General features: G+C 33.1%; 1 protein-coding gene across 6 annotated transcripts in view; it reads left to right on the forward strand.

Moving 5' to 3' along the window:
• The window catches only part of LOC114339556 (glutamate-gated chloride channel), a 485,597-nt gene that overhangs the window by 418,477 nt on the left and 46,400 nt on the right, over positions 1 to 20,720 (forward strand). For all 6 annotated transcript variants that reach the window (XM_050641478.1, XM_050641473.1, XM_050641475.1 and 3 more), the window contains 2 exons: positions 13,087 to 13,221; positions 14,650 to 14,802. In XM_050641478.1, the coding sequence (XP_050497435.1) occupies positions 13,087 to 13,221; positions 14,650 to 14,802 (288 nt within the window). The remainder of the gene's footprint in view (positions 1 to 13,086; positions 13,222 to 14,649; positions 14,803 to 20,720) is intronic.

Here is a 20,720-nt window from a genome sequence, read left to right on the forward strand (position 1 = left end):
ACATTTGCTTGCTTCAAAATTGATCACTCCTTGTATTAGTCCACATGGACGCGGGTGTGGCTTACTACTTTCTAACGTATCTTATTGGGCAATACTGAAGAGTAATTGGTCAAATTGTTCGGAAGTGCTTAGGCTCAAATCATATCGTTATCTGGTCAAAATACCTTCTCATGTTTCAAAGGCGGCAAGCAATATAAACACTAAATAAACAGTGTCCTCGTCATAACTTAAAATGATTTTATTTTTATAATACATTTTTTGCATTGCAAATTGCATTTGTAAGTATTATATACTTTTAATGATCAATTTTAAATTTTATTGTATTGTATTATACTGAAACTGTATTGTTTATACAGGATGTCCCATATATTATGCGAGATTTAATGACGTCAATTTGCTCAGTCCGCTGATTGGATAATGTAATTAATGGAATTTTTCATGTTTCATATTTTTATTTTTTCCATATTTTCCTTTGTATGTGTCCATGTCTAAGAGCCATATACGAGGAGAGGGAGTGTACATTGATTGAAGACTCTTGATTTTAGGTATTGGGGGTATTTTTTTTTCTTTAGAATAAAAGACAGTTTTCCGAGTGATGCCCAGGCCAATCTTATTATTTTTTTTTATTTCTTCGGTCTGATTTTTTTTATTTAATTTAGTGATTTGTCCTAGAATATCTCTTTTACTTGCTTTATTCTTGTTTGTGCCACTGTAATTCTTGGTTCTCCTTGTTGATTGGTCATGGCTTTTGTTTTACTGTAAGCGATGTTCAGTCCCATCTTTGTCGATTCACTATCTAGTGCTTCCATCATTCTTGGTAATTCTTCACTATTTTCTGTTTTAATACAATATATATACTTACAAGTCAAAAGTGACATTTGGAAAAATTGTGTAGCTCAAGTTCAAGTAAAATAAAAATATTATCTTGCTTTGTCACCAATATTAATGTTTTCTTCTTCTTTTCCTTCTTCTTCTTCTTGTGTAGACATGACTGTCTGTTTTTCAATGTGGCTCCAGTAAGTTGTCATTCCATCGTTTTCGTGGTCTTCCCACTTAGTTTTGGATCCCGCGTATGAAAAAAAAGTTGATTAATAGCAAGCTGAAAATTTTTTAATAGCTTAAGGGTGTGTAGTTGGAGAAACTTTGATATATGGGAACACTGGAATAGGGGAAGTTTTAATTGTGGAACAGGTTAAAAATTTGGAACGGCCAGACCACTAAAACGGCACATGTATTTTGTCCGACAGAACAGACTTAAACTCTCCGACCAGAGATTAAACTCTCATGCAAAAATCAGCCTACTATTTATCACCAAATGGGCGTTTTAATGAGTGGAACATGTAGAATATGTCAAATGACAGGAATTATGACAGCTGATAAATAGCAGTCTGATTTTTGCATGAGAGTTTAATCTCTGTTCGGAGAGTTTAAGTCTGACCGTTCCAAATTTTTAACCACAATTAAAACTGCCCCTGTTACAGTGTTCTCATATATCACAGTTTATCCGACTAGACACCGTTTAAGCTATTAACAAATTTTCAGCTTACTATTAATCAACTTTTTTTTTCATACGCGGGATACAGACCTAACTGATCGTCTTCCTATTGGGGAACCGTCTCTCGCCGTCCTTACTACTTTGTTTTCTGTCATTTGGCTCATGTAGTTGTTCCATTATACTCTTCTGATTTTTACCCAGTTATTGATGTTGTCCACCTTGCATATCTGTCGTATATCTGCACTTCTACCTCTTCCCATATCCCATCGTTTTTTCAAAGTATTTTCATCTCTGCTGTTTCTAGCATTCTTTCTGTCCTTTCTGTATCAAGTCGTGTTTCTGCCGCGTATTTATGTCATTATTGGTCTGATAATTGTTGTGTAAATTGCGCCTTTCACTTCCTTTCCAATATTGGTGTGGTAGTTATAAACACGACAAGTGTCGAATCAAGTTCTGAACACACGGATAGTGATATATTTCAACTTGTCAAAAATATGTCCTATGTTACAGTAGTAAAGTGATCTCTTCATTAGTCATGAATTAGACAATTCGACTGGAAGAGGAATTGTTCGTTTTCATGTATTTTATGTGTATATTCAAAGTGTAGTCTTATTTCTTTAGTTCTCAAATTAATAAGCACGTTAAATTTCATTTGTATTATGTATTTTTAATTATCTTTGGTGTCAATTTCATAAAGAAATGTGAACAGTTAACAACATTATTACTGTTTAACAAATATTGAACCATAATTTAAAAATAAAAGTTTACTCATTAATTTCTATTGCGCCGCCTATGTTTTACAAACGGTGCCGACAATCGGTGTCGAATTTTGTTTTTATACTGGTCCAACTGACATCGTAAGAACAGTAGGATGGTATCGTGATAGTGTTTATAGTATTTCTTGGTACACTATCTACTATTACAATATTTTGCTTAAAAAGTGCAGAATTATAAAACATTTAGCATTTTTGCTCTAATTTGACTGTGTATAAGATTTGTTTATCTATCTGACTGCGTATAGTTCAGGTATTTATAATACTAATTATAATGTAATGTGTATTTTACAATTTTAATTAAAAGAAAATGCTGTGTCAAGGTTATTGATTATTAAAAGGGGCGGGTGAAGATTTGATATCATATTAAAAAAATTCGGTTTTACTTCGATGTTTTCATTTTTTATTTCTGCAAAAGATATTCAATCTTGATGAAACTGAGTGAAAGTATACTTTATTAGTATATTCTTCATTATCATATTTTTTAGAATCCCAAGGTTGTCCTTGGGATTCTAAAAAATCCTGTAGGTTGTCCTTAATCCCAAGAAAATCAGCAAGTCTACCAAGATTGCACTACTTCTTTGAATATTGTTTGGTAAGGGTAGAACCATTATAAACATTTATTTAAACAGATATTCATTCACTTCTATACAGAGCCGAGCGGTACAACTTTTCAATATGATGCAAGTTTTCAAAATGTCGCCCCTTAAATATTATTGAAACTTAACCTTTATTTTTATTAAAAGATACTACACAAAATGAACGGAAACCTTTATTATATAAACAAAACATACTTGAAATGAAATTACATGTATTAACACTACATGAAGTGGGTATGCGCAAAATTTGCTTTTTTTCGAATCCTGAGAAAACTAATTAGTATTTTTGAAAAATTTAAATGCAGAATCAATGAGGGCCGAAAGTCCCTGAAAATCTCTATAATGTTTATTTGAATAGGTTACAGGGTGAAAAAAAAGAGAAAATTGAATGTAATTTTTATTTTAAATATCTTATTCAAATTAATTATTTATATGGGAAATAAGCCACAATTAAAATGAAAAAAATAATTTTATTAACGTTTCGACGCCCAAATCGGGTGCCGTTGTCAAAATACAAAATATTATTTAACAATAATATTTTGTATTTTGACAACGGCACCCGATTTGGGCGTCGAAACGTTAATAAAATTATTTTTTTCATTTTAATTGTGGCTTATTTCCCATATAAATAATTAATCATAAAAATGCCACAAGGAAATAGCTTCAGAACAACATCTTATTCAAAAGAAACCTTTTGTTTATTCTAAGGGACTTTCGCCCTTCGGTAATAATGTAATCCTTCAATCTGTATTTAAATTGTTCAAAAATATTTATTATCTAGTTTTTTCAGGATACGAAAAAAAAGTGAATGCCTTTAAAAGCATTGCAAGCAAATTTTGTGCGTATGCTCTTAAGTATCTAACATTTACAAAAATTATAATTTTACCCTTCTGACTTTAATTTCGGCAAACCCGTCAATCAGATTAGTGTAGTCTAGTGGGGATAGATAGGTGTAGCAGCTAGTGAGAGCTCTATTGAAATAAGTGCTAAGTTTTTTAGTTTTGTTTGTATTATGGAGCTTCGTAAATAGTTTTTAATTTTGAAAAACTTTTTCCCCACTAGGTTCCTAGACAGGGAGTGTTAATAAAATTAAGGTAATTTCGGCACAAATAGTACAAAACCTCTAAAGGTCTCATGGAGTACGGTATCATTTGAAATATATCACGTAATTCTTTTAGAAGATCATTATATCATCAGATTCTTTTCTTTTTTTATTGAAAGTATTGAATGAAGATTCATACAATATTTTTCTAGCGTTTCATCATCTATTTTCCTCAATTTAAAAATATCGTATAAAAATTTAAAATTTTTATTACGAGTTTCTATAAGCGAAAATCGATCAATCAAAGAATTAACGACAATGTCTAAAATATAGATGAACAAATTTATTTTAAATGTAGCCTACTCTGTTAAGAGCTCGTCCACAGCGTTTTTTTTTTAGTCAAACAAACGCTTTTCTCTCCTAGCTCGAGTTTCATTTTCAGCTGGAAATTCGGAACTTATATCAAAATTTTCTGCAATCTCATTAAATTTTCATTTGGTCATTAGCCATCTTGTCTGTAACTTTTCATTTTTTCTATAGTTCTGACAACATTTTTACACAATGTGATAATTTTGTTCTTTGTTTTACTGATTATGCCGCCCCTCTTGTGATGCCGCCTGATGCGACTGCCTCGTCGCCTGTCGCACCATAGCACGGCACGGCCCTGCTTCTATATGTATAAGTTATAATAGCTCGAGTTATTTGAAATCACCAGAAATCCTACCTCCTCCGCCATTTATTAAAATAAATTCCTACCACTGAACATTCTACTGCAGAGATAATAATATCCTCCTGGAAAATTTATATATACTAAGGATTTCCACACTTTTCACCGTATTACTTCAATCGACCGTTCTTTCCAGTTCTTTCTTTTTGCCAGTCCCCTTCCTGTAGATTTCTTCTTTACATTGCTTCGTCCACTTCATCTCTGAAAAATCTTCCGGGTCTTCCTCTCTTCCTTTTTCCTATCGTGCTCCACTCTTTTATCCTGTTTATCAAACGTTTTTGGTCTGCTCTTCTGACATGTCCTTACCAGGTTAATCTCTCCTGTTCTATGCAGTCTAGTTAATCTGAGTTAGTTCCCATTATTTTCTTAATCTCTATGTTATTTATTCATCTCTTCTTGTTACTCTGCAGCTTCTCCTTCGGAATTCCATCTCTGTTGCTCTTATTTTGGTTTTAGTTTTCTTATTTATTATCCAATTTTTACACCCATAAGTCAGTATACTGCTTGTCATGGTGTTATATATTCTTCTTTTTGTTTTTATACTGATATTTTTATCCCACAGTACTTGGTTCAATTTTCGTATGCAGTCTCTTCTTTGTCCTAGTCTATTTTTATATCTTCTTCAGTTGTTCCTTCGTTTGATATTATGAAACCTAAATACTCGTAATTCTCTGTTCCTTTGATTTGTTTACTTTCGTCTATTTTCAGCTGTTTTATTTCTGTATGCTCCGTTATTAGGTATTCAGTTTTCTTTAGGATTATCTCCATTCCATTATTTGTATATTCCTGTTCCAGTTTTCTCATCATAAAGCTGAGATTATCATCATATTGTACGATCACTCTTTGGTCATCAGCAAAACTTAGTGTGTATAGATATCCTCTAAGAATAAGTCTCTCTCTCTAAGTCTTCTTAGAATATTTTATCTAATTATATGTGTAGTTTCCACTTTGGTAAAAAAGCAACAACTCTGGGTTTACAAAATTCTGGTCTGGCATCTGGCTTAATATTAAATTTTATTTACTATTTTACCGAAATTTATTGAATGTGCCCAATTTGTCAGAAATTACAGTGGGATAATATTTTATTAACCACCCCATTATTGCACTATTTTTATTTGCTGCAATGCGATTTTGTTCCCTGAAGTACCTGTTACAATATCTAATAAAATTTCTCTCTATCTAGTAAGGCTTGAGTTTCTCGAGGCATGACACAAATATCTAAATTATTTGTTTTGAAAAGAATTTAATTTCACCCATATATGATGACCTTGCCATCAGTGCCGGCTTAAGAATCTTGAGGCCCCTAGGCAACCAAAGCTATGAGGCCCCTTAAGAAAAAATTACTTTTTTTATGGTTTGAGATTTTTGGTATCTCTAATAATTTTTAAGTTATTTTGAAAAAAAGGCCAGGATAATAAGACAAAAATATACCCTGTTCGTGATACTTCAACAGCCAAGGTACTAAAGCGTTTTTTCGACAGGTAATACCTATAAGAACAAATTGTAACTATTTCCTGCGTAGGGTCTGGCGGCCATTTTTATTTATAAACAAGAAACGTGTCAAGAAACGGCCTTTTTTCCTTTTTTTCAAATCAATGGAAAACAGTGAAACTTATGGTTTTTCTAATAGAAACATCTTCAAGAGCATGGAAAAAGCTTTAAAATGGCGTATAAAAAAGTTTGATATGCTCATTTATTGTTAATATAATTGCAAAAAAATCATTTCACAATAACTATTATAAAAATTAGTGTACAGCTTTAAAATTTGTGTAAAATGAGGGTTCTTTGGTGCTTAATATGCGATAACAATTTTACAGGTGTCAAATGAAAGAGCATGAGCTAGACTTTCAAATTGGTTTAAAAACAGTGAATAAAAAATGCATTTATTAGTAATAAATAATTATGCAAAAGTATCGTCAATTTTTCCTTATAAACTTTTTGAATAACTTTTTTAAAAGATCTATTTTTTGCTCTGTTTTAGATGCACAATTACTAAGTAATATTATTTATATAATGATTGATAAAAAATTGTAATAAATATATATATAATTTATTCTATAAAAAATAAAAAGTTGATAAGGAAAGATTGACGATACTTTTGCATAATTATTTATTAATAATAACTGCATTTTTTATTTTTTTTTTAAACCAAGTTAAAAATATGCTCTTTCATTGCGGATTGGTTCTAACATCATTTTTTTCTGACATGTTATTGCAAAAAAAATGCTCTCTGGGATAAACATTTGAATAACATTTAAACAATAGAATTTTGAACTCTCATTTGACAAAAATTTCAAAGCTGTACATTCATTTTTACAAGAGTTATGCGAAATTAATTTTTTTGCAATTACGACCTTTTTTCGCAATTATATTAACCTTTGTAATAATCCATTTTAAAGCTTTTCCATACTCTCGAAGATGTTTGTATCTACTAAAAAACCCATAAGTTTCACTGTTTTCCATTGATTTGAAAAAAAAAGGAAAAATGCCGTTTTTTGACACTAAATTGTTTATAAATAAAAATGGCCGCCAGATCCAACGCAGGAAATATTTACAATTTGCTCTTATTCGCGATGAAAAACAAAGTATCTGACCTCTGGTGGAATAAATTTGAACCACTATAAGTGGTATAAACAAACCAGAAAATTGTTGATTTTAATGGAATTTGGTCACTTTTTAAAAACTTTTAGTAAATTTCGGCATTATGAGCACATTAAAATATTTTAAATCAAATCAGTATTGTTCTGTTCCTTAATTGAATGTTTGTTTATACCATTTATATCGGCCATTTTCCTGCATTCGACCTGCCCTCTATATTCCGTTTCAATCGCGAATAGGCATTACCTGTCGAAAAAACGCTTCAGTGTCCTTGCTCTTGAAGTGTCATGGAAAAAACCTTAGGTATTACCCTGGACTATATACGACCAGTATTACGACGTATTACCAATACATTTTATTGAAAATAACTTACCTAGTTTAAATATTGTAGAGATCAAAACAAATGCTTAAATTCCAATATTATTTATTTATTTATTTTTTGGTACACATTACAAACACCAGTAATAAACAAAAAAAATGTTACAATGGTAATCACAGGTGATGGCAACTTACAAACTAACAAACAAAACAACAGACTAACAATAACAAAAGAAAATACATATATATATATATATATATATATATATACATATATGATATAAATCTATATGTTATATAACTTCTAATTGCATCTGAAAATTATCCAAGCCCACCAGAAGTTTCTGAATATCTTTACAACTTGCATCGAAAAAATCCAGTTCTGGATGCTGGTCTAAAAATTCATTACAAACTCTGAGCATATTATTAATAGGAGATAAACTGTTCCATACAAAAAAGGTTTCCTATTTATAATTCTCAGCCTAATCTTTGGTATCTTAAAATGTACAAAATTCACCATTCCACAGCTTTTATACTTAAAATTATTTACAATATTATATATGAACATCACAGACTGCCGATCCCTTCTAGCAGAGAGTCTTTCGACTTTGAAATACCTTAGCGTTGAATAATATGAGATCATATAAGGGTACACTCTATATTTTCTGAAATAAAGATATCTTAAAAAACGCTTTTGAACCTTTTCAATTAAATCCGTTTTAAAAGCTGTTGTTGGGGACCATATGACTGACGCATATTCTAGATTTGGTCTTACGATGGCATTGTAGAGCCTTATAATTGTGTCAATATCAAAGTCCCTAGAATTACGTATAATAAAACCTAATATTTTATATGCCTTATTTACAGTACTATAAAGATGTTTATGAAAGCTCATGTTTGACTGATTATACCAAGCACAACAGATAAATACACTACGAGGGTCGAGGCCCCTAGGCAACTGCCTACTTTGCCTAATGGTTAATCCGGCACTGCTTGCTATACGAAACATCAACCACCGACACATTGGGTCTATTGAATAAAAAGAAGTATTTGCTTTTACTTATACGTATTTAAGTATTTACTTAATAGTGATTGAATAAAGGATTAAAGAAATGATTTTATTGAATTACTATTAAGTAAATACTTAAATACGTATAAGTAAAAGCAAATACTTCTTTTTATTCAAGAGACCCATATTAACTTGACATTGGTGGTTTGTTAAAATATTTGTTATATGTAACAATATGATAGAGCATTTTACCTTTGATGTTAATATCAAGATAAATTGTGCTCTAATATTACATACCAGTTATAATTGACCTCTAATATTACGTAAAATGCATATACACACTGACCTTGCTCGAAATAACCCCCAGATATGTAAAATGAACCACTTTCTTGAAATTATCCATTGATTTATTTTATATGAAAGTAAACTGTCCCTCTTCTCTTTGGTCTGTATTTCCGAGTATCATTTACTTTAGCTTTTCCTGGTTTATTCCTAGGTAAAAAAGTCTTTTTCCACCTACCTCTACCGAAAGTATACTTTTCCGGACCTGATTGTAGGGAGCAAAGTTGTACTTTTCCTCCCTAGGGAGGAAAAGTAAAAGTGACGTCATGGTATTTCATTCATGAAATATAACTTATTGCAATATCTACAATAGTACAATATCTATTTTCTATTACGTAAGTATCTATACATTTTAACGTTTATTTATAAAACACCCTGTTATTTTGCAGAATGGTAAAAAACAGTAAATGGTTATTTTGATTTAACAATGTTTACATTAATAATTTGACATATTTGACAGTTGACAGTTATATTGTACCTACTTGTTAGTTTTAGTTTTAATAAATTTTGTTGGTTAGTTACATAAATAAATTAAGTAAAAATAAAAAATGACTTGTTATTAATTTGAGGAAGGTGGAAAAACCATATGTATAACATGGGAGTAAAGTGCCTTTTCCTCCCTTGTTATACAAATACCTATTGTCCCCTTTTTTCTTGTTTTCGTTAGAATAGTAAGATCATCAATGAATTCCAGACATTGATGTTAATTGTTGAAAATAGATCCGGCAGTTTAAACTCGCCTATTTATGATTATTGTATCCAAAACCCAGTGGCGGCTCGTCAGAGGAGGCAAGGGAGGCTTAGCCTCCCCATAAATTTTTTACACACGCTACACTGTTTTGTTTATCTTAAATCGCGAAAAACAACAAGCACTTTCACTATTATACAACGTGTAAATTCCATATTATCACTAAATATCCATACGCACGGAGCATTAGGATTAGAACGCATGACTGCGTCTCAGTTTTTTTATTATTATTGTAGGCAGGACCCTGGGTTATCCCGAGATGCATGAACGGAGCCGAGAAGCCGGCCAGCCTCCGTTGCTAATGATCCGCGCAACGCAGCAGGCGTTTAAGGAGACCCGGTCTCCTAAGGCTAAGGCTCCACGGGCGACAAATTTACGCTAGCAGTAGCCGTAAAACGAACTTAAGGTTCCTCGGAACGGAATAGGAATAGCCGAACTGTACCGACTACAGGACTTGTGCGTAGTCGGTTCAGTTCGGCTATTCCTATTTCGTTCCGCGGAACCTTAAGTTCGTTTTGTCGCGACTACTGCTAGCGTAAATTTGTCCCCGTGGAGCCTTAGCCTAACAGTGGCATCTACGGTGCCATCACACGCTGCCCGGGGATTTGCCAACGGAGGCTAACTAGCTTCTCGGCTCCGTTGCCGTTGCGTGCATCTCGGGACAAAGAATTTTAGAGTCCTGAATAAAAATAATGAAAAAACTAAAAGTGCGAATTTTGTTATGAAATTTGGTATTTGGGGTTAGAATAATATTTGGAACAACTTGTTCAAATGACTTTCTCTGATATTTGTAACGCAAAGCAAAATATCGGCAATTTATTATGTTTTTGGATTCGCAGTAGGCCACGTTTAGAATTAAATAAATTCAGTTGAGTATCTTAAAAAATGTGAACCTTTAAGTTGTATGGACTGCAAAACTTCAAATCTGTATTTATTTTGATATGCATATCTACTTACAAAGATAGAATTGTTAACAAATAAACGACACAAACTTTGGTATTAAACTTTTACAATTAGACTAATTATTTTTAAAATGAATTATGAAATCATAAATTATGATGATATTATGAAATGTAAATAAAAATGGTCAAAAAATGGGGCCTTATATTACATTTTTTGGAGCATTTTTTTGCTAGTGCAAATTGGTCTAGATATTTTAGAGTTAGGTATAGCCTCCCCTATTGTAAAAATCACGAGCCGCAACTGCCAAAACCAAATTAAAAAATACCGTGGATAACGGATCTCCTTGTCTAAGACATCTGTTCACTTCAAATCGATCAGATAAGAATGCTCTCTATAATACATGATTTCGTGTGCTATTCACATTCGTGCTTACTAATCTGACCATTTTTGTGGGTGTACCCAAGAAGCTCAGTATGGCAGTGCAATCGAACTAAGAGAGTCATTAATATTCAACTAATTCTATCAACAAAGAATCTACCTGTTTTATGGAATGATCCCTTGTTTACTCAAGTACAAACTTCCAACAATGGTACTCCGCTGAGCTGAATATTAATGACTCTCTTAGTTTGATTGCATAACTGTACTTCATACATTTTATTATCTCTTATCCTATCATAAGCTTTTGTAAAAACCGAACAACAACTCATGAAGGGTTACCTCATGTTCAAAGCAAGTAGTCTAGATTTCCCTTAGTGTAAAAATTCATGCATGAACTCTTCATTCTAAAAACTCTAAAACCGGCTTGATACTCAGCTAGTTTATCTTCAGCAAATTTGTTGAGTCTCTCTCTTAGCATCCTGGTTAATACCTTGTAACAAGTATCCAACAGAGCAGCACCTCTGTAGTTTTCACATGCCAATCTATCCCTATTTTTATATATGGGGCATAATCAAGCATTAGTCTAATATTTGACCATATTTACCTCTTTCCATATCCTTTTGATAAGGCTATACATCCTGTTGTGTAGTTCTCTTTTGTGCTTTTTCTCTTGTTAAGCTCTCCTATCAACTTTTTTTTCTCATATCTATTATTTTTCTTATTTATACTTTCTAATTCATTACAACCAGTAATCATTGCCTTGCTTCCTGATTGGGTCATTTCAATTATATCAATATTGTCAGCCTTTATTATTTTTTCCCTTTTTCTAATTTTTCATTCTTCCTATTCCAATTCTGTACCTCTCCTTTTATTATCAACTATTTTCAATAATAATAATATAATAACTTTAGAACAACATCTCCTTTTATTGTTTCTTACTAAAACCCATTTTACTTGTTTTCCAGTTATACTTTCTTAGATTACTTTTTGTCTCATCATGCTCTTCATTTTCCTTTCTTTTTTACTCAAATTGTGAAGCCCCTGCTACATGCAGGCCATGGAGGAGACTCAATTAAACCTACGTTTGTCTTCGACAAATCCTACAAAATCGAAACAAGACAACATAGGGGGTCAAACGTTTCAAATGCATATTGCATCTAAACCGATAGCTTCAAAATTGAAGAAGGATGAGGGATTCGGGATATACTCCAGATCACTGGACCTTAGTATAAAATGGGGTATGGGCAAAAATGCCATTTTATTTTTATATTAATAACCTATGCACGTAGATTCTTCAATTATCTCGAAAACTGCTCACTACAAAAATTGGAGGATAAGACTACTTTGGCCTCCTATTTTAGGGCTTTCACTTGACAAATAGCTTAACCACTAATGATGGCTATGTCTGTTTTACTATACGTTTAGTATAACTTTGCTGTATTGTACCATTTTGGCATGCAAATATTGTTTCGTCTTATTTATGTATTAGCCTCAGTATAAGTATTAATATTTTATTACTAAGTACTGATATTCAATTTTATGTTATATGAACTGTTTATACAATAAGTTTAGTTTTCGATTAGATATTAGCGACTGAAGGAAACTCTAAAATCGGCAACATTGCTTATCAGAATGAGTTGCATTGACACTGTATTGAATCGTCGCTCGAATCGAGTGTATTAGGTGGGCACCGGAGAAGCAGTGTTGCCAAGTTGCCATTTATAGGCCGTTTATCTAATTTAAAATTAAACAGTCTGTATCTAACTACTTTTACGAAAATCACAATATAGATGCACTAGAAATAAACAAAGCAAGACACCTTGAACGTTACTAGGAACACCCCGAATCATGATCTACAATGTATAAACTTTGTAAATAATGATTTGAAATTTACAATGTATAGACATTGTAAATTATGATTTCGGAGTGCTCCCGTAACATTCAAGTGTTTTGGTTTGTTTATTTCTACTACATCTTTATTGTGAAGGTAGTATAGTGTAGAATAGTGTAGAATAACTATTTTTTCAAGCTGATATTTATAATATACTTCTGTACTTTTTAAGTTTCTGTTGTAAAAAGTGATACAAAATAATTTTAATACTGGTTTGCTTTCTAAATTCCTTGTATTTGAATAAAGCCTTTTTTTGAATGCAGATGGATGGACTACAGATGATCTGGTCTTCCTATGGAAGCAGGGTGATCCTGTACAAGTAGTTAAGAATTTACATTTACCAAGATTTACTTTAGAAAAATTTTTAACTGACTATTGTAACAGTAAAACAAATACAGGTAATGTAAACTTTTTGTTTCCCTGTAGCTCTTAGATCTATTAACTTCTCTAGTTATTTACTTAGCGTGTCGTAAAATAATAACGTAAATAATAGATGCTGATGAGTTTATTTCGGATATTGATTCCAAAAAATCCTGCCAATTGTACTGAATATGCTCATAGACCTAGATACAGAATAGACCTACTTCAAGGATTTAATACTATTTCACAGGCAGGCTCCTGATTTTCTCCAGAAAATCCTTCCAATTATACTAAATGACCTCATAGACGTAGATAGAGAATAGATCTACTTGAAGGATTTAGTACTATTGCCTACGCAAGATCCTGGTTTTCTTCAAAAAATCCTTCCATCGCGCATCGTACTGAATATGCTTATAGATATAGACATAGAATAAACCTACTTGATTTAATGCTCTTGCCCATGCATGCTCCGGATGTTCTCTAACCCATAACTCGAAGAAACTAGATCTCAGTACCATCCCGTTCAAATTTTAAACGACATACTTTTCATCATCTTCACCATCTAACAGATTGCTTGTTCTCAAATAGAGAAGTAACCATCTCAGTATCCAGCAGTTTGAAAGCCTGATTAATTTGGTAGCACATCTAGTTAAGTCGAGGAACGGAGGGTACTTAAAACTTCCCACCTGGATAAGGCTACCAAAGAAGACGACCATTGCATATAATACCAGGAAAAGAAGCATAAGATCTAACATACAAACTTCGGAATATGGGTATATATTTGGAATATGGGAATATATTAATGGGTATCACCGAAATAATTAGAAAGGATGAGGGCCAACTAAGATCTAGATTTGTTTTACTATGTAGACGCAAGATAGTATAGTGAACAGTTTTTGTATACATAGAAAACTGACCAAAAGCATGGAGGGAATAAGCTGAAAATAAGATTTAACTGAACAAAATGCATAACCTGAAAATAGTTGAGACTCAAGTAGGTTGACATAGTGATGAAATAGTGAAGAAGAATGACCTATCTATGGGTTGCCAAGAATTAGTTCTTTCTACCACTCGGTAAAAAGAACAGAAATCGTCAGGATGGGAAATACCTAGCCATCGTCCTTTGAGATGTGTAAAGAAATAAAAATTATAGAAAAATGCAATACTAAGATGTGACAGGGAAGTTTTGTAGATGAATATAACCAACCAAATAGAAACTGAGGAGATCAAATTTGAAAACGATGACATAATAGCAGAAAAACGTGACAATAGATTAGGTTATAGATAAAACAGAGCAAACAAAGTAAAGGATATTGGAGAGTCCCAGCAAAAAGTTGGATTGTAATTAATATTATAATAGTGATGATGAAATTGGTAACTGATTAGAACTTTTTTTAACTTTTTTAAATTTGCATTATTATTATTTTTTAGGATGTTAAAATTTTGAGATTTCATGTGTTTTTCAGGTGAATACAGTTGTTTGAAAGTAGATCTACTATTCAAGCGAGAGTTTAGTTACTATTTAATCCAAATTTACATACCCTGTTGTATGCTTGTGATAGTATCTTGGGTATCCTTCTGGTTAGACCAAGGAGCTGTACCAGCTCGTGTATCATTAGGTAAGTCATTAATTAAATTTGTCCATATACATTTCTTATTTTATATTTTGTTGATAAAATATTATATTTTATTATATACAGTACATTACACTTTATTATCATATATATATACTTTATTATACAGGCTGTTTCAAAAAAAGGTAACACCGTCTCTAGGATAGGTAAAACACTGAAAAATAATTGGGGTTTCCTTAGTAAAAAATTTTTGGAACGCCATCTGTTTTCAAGATACAGGGCGTTGATGAAAAAAATTTACACATTTTTACGATTTTACCGAAACTACTGGCAACATTGTAATAGAATTTGGTCTCGTGGGAAGTTAATTTTTTTGTCACAAATTGAACGAGGAATTCAAAACGAGTTTTCAAAAACTATTCCGAAGTTTGAAATATCTCAGTGGCGTACTATTTTTTTTTCTTTAAAAATTCAGACCATTACTACAAAAAATACACAATAACTATCTCCTAAAAATCACCAAATTTCATTACAATGTTGCCAGTAGTTTCGGCAAAATCGTAAAAAGTGTACTTTTCTTTTCTTCAACGCTCTGTATCTTGAAAACGGATGACGTTACAAAAATTTTTTACTAAGCAAACCCCAATTATTTGTCAGTGTTTTACCTATCCTAGAGATGGTGTTACCTTTTTTGAAACACCCTGTATAATTGATATTTTATACACATTTTTAATTTCAATACGAAACAATAAAGGCAAGGTACTAGTAGATGAAGGTGAAGAAAGAACGGAAATCCAAATTTTTGTATAGGTATATCAGAAGAAAAGTTTAGAAATGATGTTAACTCTATTCGCGGTGTGCAAGTACTTGGAGGGGTTACGAGAAACGATCGTGCGCGAATAGCGGAGAAATATTGCAACTTTCTTAAATAATTCATATTGTCAATTGAAATTGTCAAATTGACGTATATTTCATACCTACTGTCACTGAAGAAGGAAAATTATATATTGCTCCACAATATTGATATATGCATTTATTATATAAAGTTAAATATAATTACATAATTGTATTTTGCTTGCAGTACTGCATTTTAATAACTAATTTTATTTACTACATACAATTGTTTACGTTTTAATAACATATCCTGAATCTGACTTTTTCTTCTTATTATTTTTTTGGCCTTGACTATTTGGCCTATTAACTATGGCCTTGAGAATTATTATCCAGTAACCAGGACTAATATAATTGGCCAATATAATTAAAAGTGAGAAAAATGTTGCTGAGCGTAGAAACCAGGTGTCGCTTTGCCGAACTTGCACGGTCCCAATAGGTATAGGAATGGTATAGGTATAGAGTGAGTCTTTAGTGCAATATTGGTTGATAATTCCATTATGATAAAGAATCTTAAAAAAGTTATATAGAAAAAATATAGGCAATGATAGTCTCCAGGCTTTCATAATATGCCGTATTCTACAAGGTGATTAATAACTACGTGGTAAAGCATCAGCATCTCTCTCCTCCGTCTCAGAAAATTATCTTGACGCAGCTTTGCATGTATGCTACACTCCAGCCCTCTCACAACATTCTAGGATGCCTTGTACGTAACATAACAATAACAGCAAGCCCTGAAGAGGATAATAAAAATCCTAAATTGGTACTAGACCGCGGCTTGTTCTAGACTCTAGACCAGCGGTGCTCAAAAGGTCGATCGCGATCGACCGGTTGATCGCCAAAGTCTATGAAGTCGATCGCGATTTATGGAAAAAATACAAATAGAAATGAGTCTGACTCACCACACCCGCATGATCAAAATATGCCCTCTCTTGACCGGAAGCGCTTATGAAAAATACAGCTCATAGCGAGTTTGAAAGACGCTTCGAAAGAAAAATCTGACAGATATTGTAATATTCATGTCTAATACATTTTCTTGTGAAGACGTAGAAAAAATTTCCACTGAAATATCCATTAGATACTTTCAATATGGAGATCATTTCCGTCCAAAAATGTGGTACTGAAAATAATTTCGGATATACACTTTAACCCAGATCGACCGATACGAAATTTTGGTCTTTCATATCATCTGACAAATATCCGTCTTTGAGGCAAGTAGCTCTGCAGCTCACACCATTGTTTGGATCAACGTACATACTTGTATGAATGAGTCTGCATTTTCCCAAATGAAGGTAATGGCATCAAATTATCGTAATCTGCTAACCTACGAATATCTCTCATCATGCTTGCGTTTGGCCCTCGGTAATTACGTACCATCATATGAAAAACTTGTGGATGATATACAGTACCATGCATCAACATCCAAATTAAATTAAGATGAAGAACATGACTTTAATTACAACTCTCTGTAGTTACAACTTTTTATCAAATAGAAATTTTCTATTTGATAGAAATACAGAGAGTTGTAATTAAAGTCATGTTCTTCATCTTAAATTTTCTATTCTATGAAATAGAAAATTTCTATTTGATAAAAAGTTTTAACCACAGAGAGTTGTAATTAAAGTCATGTTCTTCATCTTAATTTAATTTGGATGTTGATGCATGGTACTGTACCAATATCATCCACAAGTTTTTTATATGATGGTACGTAATTACCGAGGGCCAAACGCAAGCATGATGAGAGATATTCGTAGGTTAGCAGATTACGATATTTTGATGTCATTACCTTCATTTGGGAAAATGCAGACTCATTTAATGTACAATGAAGTTTTTTTTATTTTCAAAATTGTTGTTTTTTAACTAGCAGTCGATCGCTCGCTGTTTTCTGTTTATTTATGTGGTAGATCCCACGCAGTATAAGTCTGAGCACCACTGCTCTAGACCCTACAGATAAATAAAGATCCTACCTCTAGTCCTGACCAGCCTAGATCAATATACAACTGTGTTCCAGGCTGAAGCTTTTCATTGGTGGCTTGCAATTGACGAAATCATGGATAGAGACCCCACAGAAAAGAGAATCAACATTTATACAGATAGCCAAGCGACTATACTGGCAGTAAGGAACCCACTCACCAAATTAAAACTGGCAAAGAACTGCAAAGATCTCCTTAACAACCTGGCAAAAGATAAATAAATTGACTTTAGCATGGGTGCTGGTCATGATGATCCTCACGAAACGAGAAATAAGATGGGACAGAACGAGGCAGAACAGAAGATAATAGGAGAATGAACGAGGGGGCAGAAAATGGGAAATGGAAGAATAGACTGCCATATACAATACATACTATGCCATTGCGATGTGCTAAGTGATGTGAGGCAAGAATTTACTGGTCAACTGAGGATTGAACTAAAAGAGATCCTAAAACTACCAGTATGAAAACTATTGGCCTTCGTCGAGACTACATGACTTATTAGAGCTTAATGAAAAAAAAAACAGTACACATCCACAGTATAATCAGAGATAAATGTGAAGAAGACCAGGATGAAACACAATAATTTGGCTTCAGAAATGGACTAGGAACCAGGGACGCACTCTTTGCACTAAATGTATTATTGCAGAAATGCTGAGATCAAAGGAAAGACGTCTTTGCTGTATTTATTGACAATGAGAAGGCCTTTGATCGAGTACAACATCACAAATTAATTCAAATATTAAAGGATAAAGGAGTTGATAGTCAAGATGTAAAAATCATAGAAAAATTATACTGGCGTCAAACAGCGACAGCTTGCATAAATGGAAAATCAACAGAAATATGCAAAATACAAAGAGGTGTCAGACAGAGTTGTATACTGTCTCCACTGTTATTCAATTTATATTCAGATAAAATATTTAAGGAAGCGCTGCATAATTTGAAATGGGGTGTGAAAGTTAATAGAATTCTGATAAATACAATCAGATATGCAGACGATACAGTTATTTTAACTGATGATATGAATGGATTACGACACCTTTTAAATGCCATTGATGCAGTGGGAAGAGAGTTTGGCCTAAACATAAACTGTTCAAAAACAAAATACATGGTATTTAGCCGTTTGGTCCATCAAGATTCACGGTTATATGTTGATGGTCATATAATTCAAAGAGTACCCAGTTTTAAATACCTTGGTTGCCATATTACTGAATAACTAGACCCAGATAAAGAGATGAAATGTAGGATCGAGACAGCCCGCGCGACATTTTTAAAAATGAGGTCATTCTTCTGTAATGATAACTTGCAACTTCAACTTCGAAAGCGTATGATTAAATGTTACATTTGGTCAGTCCTCTTGTATGGTGTCGAAGCATGGACATTAAAAATATCCACCATTAATCGTTTGGAGGCCTATGAAATGTGGCTGCACAGACGTATACTGAAAATACCATGGACGGCTATGCTGACAAATGTGGCAGTCCTTAAGAGAGCAAATGCTGCCCGCGAGCTGCTTGATAACATCAAATATAGAAAGATGGCCTATTTTGGACACGTAGTAAGGGGAGACCGGTATAATATTCTTCAACTTATTATGATGGGTAAAATCGAAGGACGCAGAGGAATTGGTAGAAAGCAGGCCTCTTGGTTAAAGAATATCCGGGAGTGGACAGGAATAAAGAAAGCAGAACACCTATTTAGAACAGCTCGAGATAGAGACAGTTTCGCCATGTTAATCGCCAACGTCAAGGGGACTTAATAGGGCACGTTAAGAAGAAGAAGAAAAAAACAAGGTATAGTACAAAGGTCTTACGACAAAGAACCAGGGACTAACGAGTCTCACCTGAACTAAGAACAAGAAGAAGAAGAAGAAGAAGAAGAAGAAGAAGAAGAAGAAGAAACGCTTAATATTTAAAAAAATTGCTTGTCATCGTCTATCAATCGACAAACAATAAAATTTCATCTGTATTGTTCATAGTTAAAATATCGTCACTCAAAATAAACTAAAAATATTTTCTTAAATAAAATGATCTCTAGTAGAATAGACTACTGGTTTACAAAGTTAGTACAAACATTGTACCAAAACGTCACAATGCGTGTAAAACTACATATACCACCAGAGAAATTCATATCAAGCGATGTGTGAGACAGGGCGATACTCTCACCTAAATTATTAATAACGGTCCTCGAATACGCCTTAGAATAGATAGGGAAATGTTAACGATATAGTTATTACCGAAGATCTGGGTGAAGCACAACAAATACTACAAGAATTAGAAAACGTATCTTCAACGATAGGTCTAACAATGAACCTCTTCTTCTTCTTCTACGGCACTACAGCCCAAATTGAGCCTTGGCCTCCTTTATTTTTTGCCTACACCCTTGCTTGTATGTGACTGCTCTTCTCCATACACGGACTCCTAAAAGGGCTTGTGAGTCGCTGTTTACTGTGTCTTCCTAGCGCTTTCTTGGCTTTCCAACGGGTCTTTTTCCCTGAATTTTAGTATTCAGTGCTCTTTTTGGTAGCCTATCCTACCCCATTCTTATCATATGTCCGGCCCATTGCAATATTTGTATTCTAATGAAGTCTGACAGGGGTGCTTCCTTATAAAGTTGATAAAGTTCGGTGTTGTAACGACTTCTGAACATTCCGTTTTCCCTCACAGGTCCTAGTATTCACCTTAGTACTTTCCTTTCGAATGTGTCGAGTTTGTTTTTGGATGTTTCTTTCAGGACCCAGGCTTCACTGCCATAGCATGTTATTGGCCGAATTAAAGTTTTATAGAATTATATTTCAACAACAATGAAATTAGAGGGGCATACGAATACCTTCCTAAAAAAGATAAGAAGTGGACATAAACCTCAAACAAGTCTATGTAAAGATAAAAGTGGGCAAATAATCAGTGACCAACAGAAAGTCACAGAAACCTGGAAGCATTATTTTCAGACTCTACTTGGAACACACGTAGACATGGAAGAGGAAATGGGTATGAACTATGTAGAAGAGAATGAAGTAGATCATGGAGTATATAGAAGCTCCAACTATAGAGGAAGTTCTCGAAGCTATTAAGGCCCAGAAAAACAATAAAGCTCCGGGAATTG

This window comes from Diabrotica virgifera, chromosome 10, assembly GCF_917563875.1.
Source record: "Diabrotica virgifera virgifera chromosome 10, PGI_DIABVI_V3a".
NCBI lineage: Eukaryota > Metazoa > Arthropoda > Insecta > Coleoptera > Chrysomelidae > Diabrotica > Diabrotica virgifera.